The sequence below is a fragment of the Thalassophryne amazonica genome, chromosome 4 (assembly GCF_902500255.1).
Source record: "Thalassophryne amazonica chromosome 4, fThaAma1.1, whole genome shotgun sequence".
Taxonomy (NCBI): domain Eukaryota; kingdom Metazoa; phylum Chordata; class Actinopteri; order Batrachoidiformes; family Batrachoididae; genus Thalassophryne; species Thalassophryne amazonica.
Window position 1 is genome coordinate 85,894,234 of NC_047106.1, and position 15,832 is coordinate 85,910,065.

General features: G+C 42.6%; 1 protein-coding gene across 3 annotated transcripts in view; it reads right to left on the reverse strand.

Moving 5' to 3' along the window:
- Positions 1–15,832, reverse strand: part of phldb1b (pleckstrin homology-like domain, family B, member 1b) — a 439,803-nt gene that overhangs the window by 46,543 nt on the left and 377,428 nt on the right. For all 3 annotated transcript variants that reach the window (XM_034168200.1, XM_034168199.1, XM_034168201.1), the window contains 6 exons: positions 14,488–14,577; positions 10,929–11,060; positions 7,378–7,539; positions 5,541–5,687; positions 4,641–4,757; positions 1,761–1,863 (listed from right to left, as the gene is read on the reverse strand). In XM_034168200.1, the coding sequence (XP_034024091.1) occupies positions 1,761–1,863; positions 4,641–4,757; positions 5,541–5,687; positions 7,378–7,539; positions 10,929–11,060; positions 14,488–14,577 (751 nt within the window). The remainder of the gene's footprint in view (positions 1–1,760; positions 1,864–4,640; positions 4,758–5,540; positions 5,688–7,377; positions 7,540–10,928; positions 11,061–14,487; positions 14,578–15,832) is intronic.

Here is a 15,832-nt window from a genome sequence, read left to right on the forward strand (position 1 = left end):
TGGCCCAGGAAAGGGAAGTTTGGGGCCCCCTGCTGGAGCTGTTACCACCGCGACCCAGTCACAGATAAGTGGTTGAAGATGAGATGAGTGAGAGAAAGAATTTGTTTCAATACAGCATGAAAATGTTAATTAAGCTGAAAAGTGCTGTTGGATTTACTGGTATGGTTTAAAATGTAATATTTTGTGAATTACAAAAGCTTTATACCATAAAATTTACATGTGGTTCTGTCGTTCTGTAAAGGCATTTACATATTTTTAATGTTTTTTTTTCTTTTTTTTTACTGAATTACTCTTGCACCCACAACTCTTTTTTTTTTTTTTACCATAAAAACAAGGATTTTTTTTTTTTTTTTAACAGTGTAACAGCATCATAGTTCCCACACCAATACACCACCAGCAGTATGAAATGAAATGAAATGCTGATTGAGCGCGGGATAGATCCATGCTTTCATGATGTTTCAGCCAAATTCTGACTCAACCATCTGAATATCACAGCACATATCAAAGATCATCAGACAAGTTTTTCCTATCTTCCATTGTCAAGTATCAATTAAACCACATCCATTGTAGCCTTTGTTTCTTGTTTCTTTTGGGCAGCATCTGATGTAGTCTTCATGGTCCCATGTGTTGTGCTTTCAGAGATGCTCTGTCGCATGGAGTGGGCCAAGACAATGTACATTTTTCTTTCAACCAACTGCTTCAGCTGGTAATTTAACAGATAAGCTCCTGCCCTTGACTGAAAGTCCTGATCACCTGTGAAATCACCTGTTGAGGTGACCCGTAGCCAAGAAAGCCTGCACCCTCTTGGCCTTTCATGCCAAACCCTGCTCTAATGCATAACTGATTGTCCTGAGTAGTTATTTGAGTTTCTGTGGATTTTCTATCAGCTCAAACAAGTCTAGCCTCTGACCTGTACCATCAACGAGGTACTTCCTCTCAGAGAATTGGTGCTCACTGAATGTTTCTTCTTTTTTCGAACATTCTCTGTAGACCCTGGAGAAGGGTGCGCGTGAAAACCTCAACAGATCAGGAGTTTGTGAAAAACTCTAACTAGCTCATTTGTCACCAACAACCATGTCACGTTCAAAGTCACGTTCACTTTTCCTTGTCATTGTAATATTTGGATTGAACTACAGCAGCTGCTCTGCTTGACGTCTACGTGCTGAATGCACAGAACTTCTGCCACAAGATCGGTTGATTAGATATTTGCTTTAATGAGTCTCTATTCATTAAAGGGACACTGTACCTAATAAAGTGTCCGGTGAGTATGGCTGGGTGATGTGACTCATAATATAATGATTCAAACTTTTACCTCGATTACAATTCATTAATAATTTTTATTAGGGTTTGTGTGTATGCATGCGCGCGCACGTGTGTGTGTGTGTGTGTATACACTGCTCTCATAGTTCTGATTTGAAAAGTTGGGATATTATTCCAAATGAAGGAGTACAGAAATATTATTTTCCCCGTTGTGTCATTTTAATAATTTTGGAGAAAGAACATCACCGTATGTCACAAAAAGAAAAAGATGCATTTAGTTGTGTAGTGTGTCAGAAGAAAATCACTGATTAAATGCTCGAGTAAGTTTGGTAACAATGTAGAAATGATTTATTATTAACTAATGGCTCAATTATGCACCATGCATAATTTATAATTAATCATTAAACAATAATTGCATAATGATTATTTCAGCATTCAGAGATGGTGTTTATTATAAAGTAAACTTGAGCAGCAGAGGAGTGATCTCCCTCTGCTTTTACCTTTCTGCTGCAGAGCGAGCTGTCGCTTGGTCTCAATGTCCTGCAAGGTGGCTGCCAGATTTCTGGGAAGGCTACCAGTGGAGCTGGCTGCCAGCATGGGGCTCTGAGGAGACACAGCAGACAAAAACTCAAAATTAAACTAGAGTAGTACTCATTAGAAGACATTGCTCTGCCAGAGTTAAAATACTGTACTTTTCAAAGTGAAAAAAGTCATAATTAAAGGCCCCTTCACACATAACATGTCTGACGGCGACTGGCGCATGAAGGAATCGCATGCCACTCATGAAAAATCTGAACCGGCTCAAACACCTCGTATAGCTATCACCACAACCATTCGCATACACCAGCGGCCGAAAGTCAGCAAGTGCCCAGTGAGTGCCCGTTCAACCCCCCTCTTGGCAGGTGTCGGCCAAATTCCAGGTACCACACATGAACATCCAACACCGCTCACTGGGCACTTAGAAAAGTCGGGGTTATTCACACTCCCAGCACAATAATGGACTGCAGATGACCACAATTGAGCTGTCTGTGAAAATTGTCTAAGTGCAACACGAGTGTGGCGCTACCAAGCAACACATGGGTGCTACTGTGCCAAACTCTCCCCTCCCCCCAACACACAAATGGCTTGTGTAGTGTGTCACCCCCCAACAGAAAAGGCTTGTGGAGTGTGTTGTCATTGCCCCCCAACACACACACACACACACACACACACACACACACACACACACACACACACACACACACACACACACACACACACACACACACATACAATGAATCCAACATTGTCAGCTGTGGCTGAGGGTCCCGGAGTCTTGTTGCTGTCCAGCGAGGGGCTCTGCTGGAACAGCTGACCACTGTGTACTACAACTCAGCTGGTGAACATGCAATGCACATGTGTGGGCAGGCGCTCACGCCCTCATGACATGCTGATAATTACGTACAGACACGATCACATGAGGACCAGCCAGCGTCTGAGCGCGTGGCATGGTGTGCATGAATCAGGGTCTCTGCATCAGCCACTTTGGTGTTGAGCAATCGCACAATGAAGGGCGTGGAGGTATGTGTGGGCAGACGGATGAAACCCATTTGTACAGCTCTACCTCCACAGCGGGAGCTAACAGCTATAGTTTCCATACGTGTCAGACGGTTTTGCTCCCATTTTGTATGAGATGAACTCAAAGATCTAAAACTTTTTCCACATACACAATATCACTATTTCCCTCAAATATTGCTCACAAACCAGTCTAAATCTGTGATAGTGAGCACTTCTCCTTTGCTGAGATAATCCATCCCACCTCACAGGTGTGCCATACCAAGATGCTGATTAGACACCATGATTAGTGCACAGGTGTGCCTTAGACTGTCCACAATAAAAGGCCACTCTGAAAGGTGCAGTTTTGTTTTATTGGGGGGGATACCAGTCAGTATCTGGTGTGACCACCATTTGCCTCATGCAGTGCAACACATCTCCTTCGCATAGAGTTGATCAGGTTGTCAATTGTGGCCTGTGGAATGTTGGTCCACTCCTCTTCAATGGCTGTGCGAAGTTGCTGGATATTGGCAGGAACTGGTACATGCTGTCGTATACGCCGGTCCAGAGCATCCCAAACATGCTCAATGGGTGACATGTCCGGTGAGTATGCCGGCCATGCAAGAACTGGGACATTTTCAGCTTCCAAGAATTGTGTACAGATCCTTGCAACATGGGGCCGTGCATTACCCTGCTGCAACATGAGGTGATGTTCTTGGATGTATGGCACAACAATGGGCCTCAGGATCTCGTCACGGTATCTCTGTGCATTCAAAATGCCATCAATAAAATGCACCTGTGTTCTTCATCCATAACAGACGCCTGCCCATACCATAACCCCACCGCCACCATGGGCCACTCGATCCACAACACTGACATCAGATAACCGCTCACCCACATGACGCCACACACGCTGTCTGCCATCTGCCCTGGACAGTGTGAACCAGGATTCATCCATGAAGAGAACACCTCTCCAATGTGCCAAACGCCAGCAAATGTGAGCATTTGCCCAATCAAGTCAGTTACAACAACGAACATGCTGGATGTGGAGGTCCTGGGCTGGTGTGGTTACACGTGGTCTGCGGTTGTGAGGCTGGTTGGATGTACTGCCAAATTCTCTGAAACGCCTTTGGAGACGGCTTATGGTAGAGAAATGAACATTCAATACATGAGCAACAGCTCTGGTTGACATTCCTGCTGTCAGCATGCCAATTGCACGCTCCCTCAAATCTTGCGACATCTGTGGCATTGTGCTGTGCGATAAAACTTCACCTTTCAGAGTGGCCTTTTATTGTGGACAGTCTAAGGCACACCTGTACACTAATCATGGTGTCTAATCAGCATCTTGATATGGCACACTTGTGAGGTGGGATGGATTATCTCAGCAAAGGAGAAGTGCTCACTACCACAGATTTAGACTGGTTTGTGAACAATATTTGAGGGAAATGGTGATATTGTGTATGTGGAAAAAGTTTTAGATCTTTGAGTTCATCTCATACAAAATGGGAGCAAAACCAAAAGTGTTGCATTTATATTTTTGTTGAGTGTATGTGGAGGAAGAATGGAACAAGTGAGAGAAAATTAGAGAATTTAATTAGTGTCTACAGAGGTGTGCAATATGACAATATCATGAACAATGGATTGCACACCTCTGTGGACGAAACAGTTACCTTCTCTCCTCCTCTCTCCAACCCACAGACTCCTTTTTTTCAGTGAAGCTGAGACAGACTCCACATGAGAAAATGAATATCACCAATTCTTCAACTTCCTAAGTGACTTCCTCTGTGAAAGTGTCACGTCACAAAAAACTCACTCAGTTACACACCTACTGTGGAACGCCACTCTACCTTGGAGCTTGTGTTGCGTCCCAGTGTTGCTGCTCCATGCTGCAGAGGCGATATAGAGCCTGATTTAGGATGATGAAGCGATTGTCCTGAATCACTGTCCAGCTTTGAGCGAAAAACCTGAAGAATGTAGAAATACAGAGAAAAAACAGAAATCACAACCACAAAATGCTGAAAAACCTTGTTTTTAGAACAGCACACAAATGAGCATAAAGAACCCCACCATGGGTGAATTCCAAGCAACCGCTGGAAAACATGTCACAGGCCACAGATGACACATAGACCGGGATTAGCAGTCTAGTCCCCCTTGGTTCTATATGTACACATCTCTGATCCAGATTATTTACAGTATGTACAAAAGGAGCAAGAGATAAAGCTTCGCAGTATTTGATCAGTTCTACTCATTCAAACTTATCTGAAGTGATAAAGGGATCCCGATTGAGGTTTTCTGAAGAATTTAGATGCTCCTCATATGTAATTTTTTTTTCCAAACTTACCTCACATGAGAGAAGTCTCTCTCTTTCATGACAAATTAACACTGCAGCTGTGTTCATGAAATACATAAATAACACTTTGTTTCATGTGACAGTTGCAGCAATAATATGAGCCTGAATTCACAAGTTGTTTGGGATGTGAAAGGCAACATTGTTGTGGGGAAGTGTATAAAGTTTTCATGTACCATGTATGCAGAATTATTTAAAAAGAAGAAGAAGAAAAAAACACTTAAAAAAGATCCCCCCCCCCCCCCCCCCCCCCCAAAAAAAAAAACAAAAAAAAACATGTTGTATACACTGTTAGAGGTTGACCTCCTGCTCTGCACATGAATTAGTAGTAGCGGCTCGAAGGCATGATGAGGCACTGTGGCACAGAAACAGTTGGAAAAAGAGAAAGAAAGCCTTCTACCTGCAGTACAGGCCTGCGGCTGGACAATGACTTGGCTGGAAGGGAGGGAGGGCAGAGCTGGCTGCAGTGTCCCGCAGCCATCAGCTCCTGGTACCACTGCTCTAAATCTAGCCTGTGGAGGTGAGACCTACTGCCCTCAGACTGGTACTAAAGAGCCACCGTCACACCACAAAGAATGGAAAGAAAAACAGGAAAGAAAAAAGACAAGAAAAAGAAATTAGCAAGCATTTAAATACAGAAGAAAGATGTGGAAAAATCTTAAATGCCCTTATAAAGCTGTAATTGTTGCTCTTTTAATCCATTCAAAGTACATAGTATCTTCTTAAACTATCCTAAACATATGTTTCTATGTCTATGTTTCCACAATACAATGGCCCAGTTTCCAGACAAGAATATTAACATTTCATTTGATTTTGTACTTTTCCTTTTGGAATTTCTACTACTCCCATTTTTGCTGCAGCTGGGATGAAATTAAATGATGTTTATCACTTAAATGGCAACTATACTTTTGCATGACTGACCACCTTAAACCATCTAAGGTATCGTAAAAGTTATTCCAGACATCAGTACTGAGCTGAACCAGAATTATAGTTTGATAGCTATAAATGCTGTTTTAGCAATTACGTGGTGTGTCCATAAAGTAACGGTCCTTTTTATTTTTTTTAAAAACTATATGGATTTCATTCATATGTTTTCACGTCAGACATGCTTGAACCCTTGTGCGCATGCGTGAGTTTTTCCACGCCTGTCGGTGACGTCATTCGCCTGTGAGCACGCCTTGTGGAAGGAGTGGTCCTGCCCCCTCGTCGGATTTTCATTGTCTGGAAATGGCGGAATGAAAAGGACTTTTTTCCATCAGAATTTTTTCAGAAGCTGTTAGAGACTGGCACCTGGAAACCATTCGAAAAAGTTATCTGGCTTTTGGTGAAAATTTTACAGGCTTCACAGAGAATAAGGACTTTAACTACAGCTTTAAGGACCCCTTTAAGGACCCCTTTAAGGACGGTCGGTGTGCCGCGCTCGTAGCTGCGACATCGCGGCACAAACTACTGGATCATTTCTAAGCTGATGGCTCTGTGTATACGAGACCGTCGTGTGCTCTTTCTCTGGTTATCACAAGAGCTGGACATCAGCCATTTTCCGGCAGATTTCACTTTTAACAAGAGATTTTGTCATGGAAAGCCGCGCGGAGGCTTCGCGCGTCACGACCGATTCGCTGATGAAGTGAGACAAAGGAACACCTCCGTTTCGGAGTGTTAGAGGACAAGTTTGGACATGTCCAGCTCTCCACAAGTTCTCTTATACTCACTCGACTGGTAAGCACTGAAAGCCGAGATAGCCACAATGAAAATCCGACGAGGGGGCAGGACCACTCCTTCCACAAGGCGTGCTCACAGGCGAATGACGTCACCGACAGGCGTGGAAAAACTCACGCATGCGCAAGAGGGTTCAAGCATGTCTGACGTAAAAACATATGAATGAAATCCATATAGTTTTTAAAAAAATAAAAAGGACCGTTACTTTATGGACACACCACGTATTATTATTACTGACCTCATCCACATAGTACCTTTAATTGTCTAAGTAGAACGTATTATAAAGCCTACCTCCATGTAGTCATGCAACAAACACTGACTAAACACAGCATGCTGGAGTGCATTATGTTAATTCAGGTGGCTTTGTTAAGATGTCATCATCAGGAGCATTTTTGTTCTATTTTTGTTGTGCATGCTTGTACAGAAACCTGAACAGAACCTGTACAGAAGCCGCCTGTCACATAAAATGATTGTGCACCTTTAAACAAGTGCACTCACGGAGCGGGCAGCACTGCACACACCTCCACAGACAGAGAGGGGGAGGAGCCATGAGGAGAGGGGAGGCAGGAGAAGGCGGGATCTACTGCTCCAGACTGCAGCGGCTGGCGAAGCAGGGAGGTAGGAGACAACTCCACCTTTGGCATTCCATACATCTGACTTAACTGGCCGACAGTCACATAGTCCTTCCCAAAGACACAGACATGGGGGAGAGAAGGGCAGAGCAGTGTGAAGACAGACATGTCAGCTAAAGAGGAATCAGCAAGGAAACACTGACAGGTTTAGTTAGTAAGCTTCTGCATCGACCGTTAAGGTGTGAGGGAAGGATGATCTAAGAGAAAATGATAAGACATCCAGCTACAGACAAAACAACATTAGGACTGGACTGACATAGAATGCCATCATATCACCCACACCATCCACTCTAACATTTGTTTTATTTTATATATAGTACAATTATAAGGCGAATCAGTTATTAACCGATAAATCTAAAATCGATTTTACAGTAACAGATCTGACTGCAGATACACAGATCTCTGAATCGATCTAAATGTACTATGAACCATGCTCAATTTTAACGTTATAAATGGGTGGAGTTAAGCTTGTTTAATTGCTGTCAGGTCTTCCAACTCTAGTAAAGTTCAAAGGTCAGCACAAGGCTCTCACAAAAACAGTAACTTAACTTTCATTAGGTAAAAACAAAATTAACATGTCTGATAGTGATAGTGAATTTTATGTTCAGTTCACAAGTTGTTAATACTGTCATACTGTCATGAAACAATAATCAAATAATGAATGTTTTTCTTTCATGCACTGGTAAGAATATTTTCATGAGTTGAAAGACAAACTATTCCATCTTTCAATTCATGAAAATATTATTTCACTGCATGAATGGAAACATCCATTATTTGTATTATATGACACCTGTAGATCCAGTGGAGTCGTTCAATGGAGCAAAACGTATGGAACCAAAATGAACAGTAAATGGAACAAAACTGCTTGAAAAATTATGATAATCATGCTATTTTTCTACACAATGGGACAAATGACCAATGCCACATGACATATACAATATAATGACAAGGATCTACTTATGTCATATAATAAAAACATATTAAATCCCAATTTTGCATGCACAGATTTTTAACTTTAAAAAGGTATTACAGTACCAGAATGATACCCAGTATCTTCTAAACTGAGAATTCAGGCATTAGAATGGGTTCTGGCAGACAAAACATCAAATTGATGCATTGGTAAGTTCAATCAGACCCAGCTCCAAACCATCTGTAAGTAAGGTATAATTATCATTCTGTGTTTCAACTTAATGTCACACATATTGGGCTTGAAATCAATATTGTGTTCCCCGGGATAACTAAGGTGGACACTCAGAGACATGTTTTGTACTGGTCCTGCTCAGAGATGGAAGAAGTAACAGATGTTGATAACATACTTCTTATTCAAATCACAAGAATCTTGATTGCTAGCCCCTATTAACTATTTTTGCAAGCAGACCAACAGATCAACAATGACCAACAGAGTGTTGCCTCTTCTCCATAAGCAATCTTCTGGCATCAAGAAGCTTCTGGCATAATTACGGCTGGATATTTGACCACTTTTCTTGACAGAATTGGTAGAGTTCATTTAAACTGGGTGGTTTCCTGTCATGGACCTGGCTTTTAAGTGTAGTCCACAAATTTGCCACTAGTATATAGACCCTGAGGCCCATTGTTGTCTGTGCTTATCCCACAGGTTCAAGTCTTATGTTGAGGTGATCCAAAAATAATCATAGAGCTCTTTAAAGAATATTTCTTATTCTGTTATAAAAACAAACAATAATTTATTAAATTATTATTTCATATTCAATTTGAAAGCACTGTACTGCCATAAAACATTAACTATGGGCAGTCTCAAACTAAACCTTTGAACTGTCCATATTACTAATGTGTCGCACGGAAAGGCATATAACACACACTACATCATTCTCAGTGTTGACTACTATAAACTGACAGTTTTATGTACAGAGGAAGTGAGTCAAAATGCAAACGCTTATGAAGCCAGCAGCAACATTAACAGCCCAGTCAGTATACCACACGACAAACAGTAAATCAGCAGAGGGAACAACATGTTATGAAAATGGAAGGATGGAGATTGAGAAAGGGGAAAAAGGGAGATTAACAGAGCAACAAGTGAGGACACAGGCAGACGTGATGGTACCTCGCGGGGGCCAGCTAAGGCAGCATCTATGGCAAAAGAGTGGCTGTGAGAAGGGGGCGAGCTGCTTTCATGGCAGGTGTTGCTGCAGTACTTCGTACAGACATCTGACAGCTTCAAGTATTCCTGAGCCCCAGCCAGCCGCATGATTAAATGAGATAAGAAGCCATGAGGACAACGGTGCACCACAGTTCTCATGTATAGTGCACAAACACAAACACAATGACTTGGACTTTTATTGTTGAGACTATATCACATGAGCCGTGGATTTTATCTGTTTGCTGCTGTGTTAACAGTTTTAATAAGAGCATGTGTGATGGACAAACACCAATGAACCAAGCAACAAAAAGTGTGCCATTTTTGCACAACACACAAAACATATCGTACATAAGTGACAATCACAAATCAGAGACAGCCATTATTACTAATGGTTTTCAGACAGATACGTCTGTGACACAACGATAAATGTTAAAACTCTTACCGTAGAAATTTCTCATTAAATAATTTCCAAAATCACCTCCAAAATGCATCACATTATTAACTGAAAAACATTTGTTTTGTCTGACACTGGAGAGTGTTTATTAATCTCTGCATAAAAAAGTGCAGGGATGCTGAAAGTAGGGGTGCTGAGGAGGCTGTATCTCCCCCTACTGGTGAGGAGCTGTAGCTGCAAAAATTTACTAAACAATTCAGTAAAACAAACAATAATTTTCTGTTGTTTTAATCTAATTATTATTTACTCTTTTCACAATATTTAAGTTTCCATTTCGCTTTGTTGATGCACATATACAGAGCACTACAGGGAGCATCAATTGTTAATATAATTTAGTAAGTTAGGCTATTTCTTATGTCTTGTGAAATGTGGCTGGGGCTCGGTTAACACTAAACCTTTTAATGAGGTATAAATTTACATTCTGTGTGTGAACTGTCCATCACTGCGTATGCTGCTTTATCATACCACCACCACACCACACACACAACTTTTCCGTCAGTTATAGTGCAAAATTATCTCAGTCTGGCGCAAAATGATGCTGGCATCTCAAATTAACACAAACATCATGAATACTACATGACATTTACTATGATATCACTGTACAGACTCAACTTTCAGCATCCCCAACAAACTTGCTTAAAAGAGTGTAGAAAGAAAGATGAAAAATCCAAATCAAACTGAATGCTACCATCCGGACTCCTCTTTCAATGAGGATTTCATTAACACTGGAGTGTTGAAAAGCTAATCTGAGCTTACACAGTACAGATCACAATCAGAGCCATGGTGTGATGAGGACATGGACAGTGGGTAATCTTGAGGGGTGAGAGCAGGGAGGGAGCAGGAGCATCATGCAGCCAATCATTAGGTTACCTCTGTAGGGCTGCTGGGGTGCAAGTGACAGGGGGGGCAGGGAGGCAAGTAGGAAGGAGAGCCTCGACAGAGGGAATGCTGGGAGGAGTGGATGTCCTCTAACAAGCCGGTCTTGTTGATATGCCGCATTTTCTGTTTTGGGGGAATAAATCTGTTTATTGCCTAACGAAATCCTCTTTCCATCACAGTTTCACGTAGGTGTTAACAACATAACAGTTTTGTGTTAACACAGGCTGTTTCACTTACCCTTTCCAAAATAATGAAAAAATGTATATATCAGATCAACAGTGTAACCAAATCAATCTACAAATAAAAAAGGTTGAGGAACTGAACTGAGAAGATGTCCAGCTCACACTGCATAAACACAAGATCTTACCAAGTATGTTTTTCTAATTTCTAGTCAAAATATCTCATTTAACATAAGACAAAATCCATTATACTCATAAAACGGACAAAATCTGTTATGTGTATTAAAATGGACAAAATCTCTCTCTCTCTCTGCAGCTGGGCACAAAGGCAAAACATGTTTTATTTATCTCCACGTGAGGACAGCAGGCAGAGACACGCACCTCACAGAGGAAAGCTGTAAGTTCATGTCTTTCAAAACATGGTATGTGGTCCCCAGGTGGGATGTCCAGGAGCAGAGATCTCAACAGTAGCTGCTGTTGGCAGCCAGACACGGCCCCCTGCCCATTCAGTGCCCAGACCAACGTGTCACTCTGTGTTTCTGTGTTATGTAGTCATTCATTTTAGTTATTTGATACGTAATTTGTATTATCGCAATTATTTATATACCTGTCCTGGTGGTGGTCTCTGTGTTTGTGATGTGACACGTCATTTCCAGCTGTCAGCGTGCTGCGATCAGCTGACAGGCGGCTCCCTGTGCTGTGTGCACCAAGACGTGGCTGTCCGGCCCCCATATGATCATGTCTGTACATATATACACACTTGCATTTTATGCAAGCGTGTTCCCCCTACCGCACTCCACATGTGTAGGGGGGAGCGCGAAACACAGATATGCCATGGGGGGGGATACACGCGCATACACATGCATGCCACATGTGTGTTGCTTTTTGCAACGCCACACTCATGGGAGCACTTTGACAAATTTTACATCCAGCTCGAAAATGATCATCTGCTCACTGTTTTCGTGCTGACAGCGCGAATGGCCACAAATTTTCTAAGCGTCAGGCGAGCAGTGTTGGATGTTCGTGTGTCTCACCTGGAATAATTTGGCCAACACCTGCCATGAGAGGGATTGAATGGGCTCTCACAGGGCACTCTCTGCCTTTCAGCCACTGGTGTGTGTGAATAATTGTAGGGACGGGTGTACAAGGCATTGGAGGCAGCTCCAATTTTTCACAAATGGCATGCAATTCCTCCTTCATGCGCTAGTTGGCTTTAATTGTGTTATGTGTGAAAGGGGCCCGAAGACCCAAGCTGCAGATTAACTGCAAAGTTTATGTAAGTGTGATGTCATGTTATGATGACTCATTTTTAAGTGATAACTGTTCATTTTGATACAGTAGCAGTAAAAGCAGCAGCCGCTCTCCACTGTGAGAAGACAGTGCACATGCACGTCCATTAGTCGGAAATGTAGCCCGTTAAAAACAGTTTCTGCTATAGGCTCAGCTTTGTGCATGCTTATAAGTGTTGTCGTCACTGCAACTGTGAAAAAAATCTAACAAATACATCTGTGTGATCAGACAGCCTGAAAAACAGCCGAGAGTTCCATGTGAATGCTCACAACGGGCACTATAACAAGGTTAAAACAGTGTGCTCTCCGGTACAGAGAACAGACTCTGCACACATTAAGATCCAAAATCCGATAGACTCTGTCAATGTAAAATAAAAATAACAAAGGTCCACTGATGAGAACAAAATACAGAAGGAAAAAAGTGAACAGGGCACTTTTGAATGATTTCCCAAATTAAATATGTAAAGACCACACCATCAAAGAGGTCTCGACTGGCACTGTCATACACGGATGGTGTGTGACGACCAGCCGGAGAACAATGTCCAGGTCCACGCCATCAAGGAGGTCTCAGCTGGCACCGTCACGCATGGATGGCACACGGTCGCCAGCTGGAGAACCTTGTCTAGATCCATGTCATCCTCCTTTGAACAGATGCGGAACACAGTTCCGCAACGTTTAAGCCCACCTCTGTATGCAGGGGCTGATCACGGCCGACAGCACGAGACATTTTCCTATTGTGGTCCTGATTTAGAAGAAGAAAAAGGATTATCCCAGCTGGTGTGGACAGGTGTGTCCAGCCCACTGACAATGAGCCATGGCTGCTGGACTCTCTCACCCACTTCCACAACCGGCTCTCTCTCCGATCATCTCCGCTATTTTGGTATGCTTCCACGGCAGCTCTGCCATGTAAGACATTTTCCAGAAATACACCTGCTGATTCACCAAGCAAGAGGGATAATTAGGAATAAAATACATCAGCAACCACTAATTATTACCACATGTGCATGGACAGACTTACAATACATACAGAAACATGGAAAAAGTATTCCTTTAATATTTAGCTGTTTTTGTCTTCTATGATGACAGATCTTTAGTTAGTTAGTGCTACAGGTTGGCATCACAACAGTAATCGGCCATTGGCTGTGATATTGAAATGATGTTGTTCTTTTTTTCTGCGTTCATGTCCAAACTCACGTCACTCCGATCATGTTACAGTGGATGATCTGCTGTTGCCGCAGCAAAAAAAACCCATGGTCATTGTGCGCCTGTCGGGTGGTCATGGGGTGCCCTGTGAGGTGTTTTTGAGTGGCCAGTGAGGTATTTGTCTGTCTTCCGGGCTTGGCAACTCTCCTGATGAAATCAGGTGCAGCTTAATACTTCACGGCAACCACTGCGATCATGGTGGGTTGTGAGGGGACACCGAGGGGACCTTGTAAGGTCCTGGTGGTAGCTGAGCACTGCTTTAGGGTCATGCAGCGTTCAACCCAATTTCATGACTGCATAAGGACCGCTGGACAGATCCCGCCCTTTCCGAAAAGGGGTTTAAGCGATCGTGTCTTATGTTTAGTGAAGATTAAATGTTTTGACTCTAAAGTAGACAAACATACTTGGTAAGATTTTTTTTCCCCCATAATCACATCTGTAGACAAATTTGATTAGAAACAAAAAGACGCAGGTTGCAGCTTCTGGTAAAGTGTCACATTTCCTTCCATTTTTTTTTTTAAACTCTGTCTCATCTGTTTGGACAGCAAGTATGGCAACTAGTGTTCAGTAATCAATCAGAAGCCACAAGAATGATTTCAAGATCCATGCTTACTTTTAGCTACAAGAGTGCATCAAAAACAGTGTGCTGCTATGGGAGCAACCATGAAAAAATCAGCTCCATGGTTCAGTGACAAGAATATTGAAAGAGCTGGTGTGAGATCACCAGTAAGACAAGAAGACATTGTTTATGCAAGAAGACACCTAAGACCATTCAGTTTTAATGCAGAAATCACTGCGCATTACAGAGGAGCACAGTGTAAGAAATGAAAGTGTCTTTGCAGGTAAAGACAAATACTCTAAGTATAGCAGGGTTCAAACCTCTCTCAGTGCAGTGGATGATTTGGGGAAGTTCTTGCCTCCGGTCAGACTGTGGTACCTCTTCTCCAGTGCAGACAGTCTCTCTTTCTCCTGAAACATCAACATATTTAAGCAGCATATTAATGTTTAATATGTATGTTAGTATGTTTTAGAATCTTTGATAAAACTCAGCCACATGGGGTGTGCAACCAGTACATTCTGAGTGCCGGTCCCAAGCCCGGATAAATGAGGACGGTTGCATCAGGAAAGGCATCTGGTGTAAAAAGCACCAAAATTAAAGCTGCAAATCGAATTTCCATACCAATTGGTGCTGTTGCCCAACAGGGTGCCAGCGGAAATTGGGCTACTGCTGGGCAAAGCAGAAGAAGTGGAGTAAAACATGTCCAGAGACAGCGGGAGAAGAGGAAAACTAGAAGGGTGGAAGTGAGAGTTGGGACTGTGAATGTTGGCAGAAATGGGAGACAGCTGGCTGATATGATGGAGAGGAGAAAGGTAGACATATTGTGTGTGCAAGAGTCCAAGTGAAAGGAAAGTAAGAGAAGGAGCACTGGCGATGGATTCAAGTTGTTGCATCGTGGTGAGGTTAGGAAGAGAAATGGTGTAGGGTTCAATTTTAAAGGAAGAGTATGTAAGAGTGTGTTGGAGGTTAAGCGAGTCTAACAGGGTAATGAGTGTTAAGTTGAAAATTGAAGAGGTGATGACATCATCATATGCCCCAGAGGTAGGCTGCGAGATGAAGGAGAAAGAAGATTTCTGGAGTGAGTTAGATGAGGTGGTGGAGAGTGTGCCCAAGCATGAAAGAGTGGAGATAGGAGCAGACTTCAATGGGGAAGTTGGCAAAGGTGACAGAGGTGACAAGGAAGTAATGAGTAGATATGGTATCAAGGACAGGAGTGTGGAAGGGCACATTTTGCAAAAAGGATAGAAATGGCTGTGGTGAATACCTACTTTAGGAAGGAGTACAGGGTGACATATCAGAGTGGAGGAAGGTGCGCTCAGGTGGACTACATTCTTTGTAGGAGATGCAAGCTTAAACAAATTAGAGATTGTAAGGTGGTGGCAGGAGAGAGTGTAGTTAGACAGCATAGGATGGTGGTTTGTAGGATGACTTTAGAATTGAAGAAGAAGAAGAGATTGAGAGCTCAACAAAGGATCAGATGGTGGAAGCTGTAGGAGGAAGACTTCTGTGTGAAATTCAATGAGCAGGTGAGACAGGCACTGGATGGAGTAGAAGCAATTTTGGACAACTGAAAAAGTACTGCAGATGTGGTGAGGGAGACAGCTAGGAAAGTACTGGGTGTGACACCTGGACATTGGAAGGAAGGCACAGAGACTTGGTGGAATG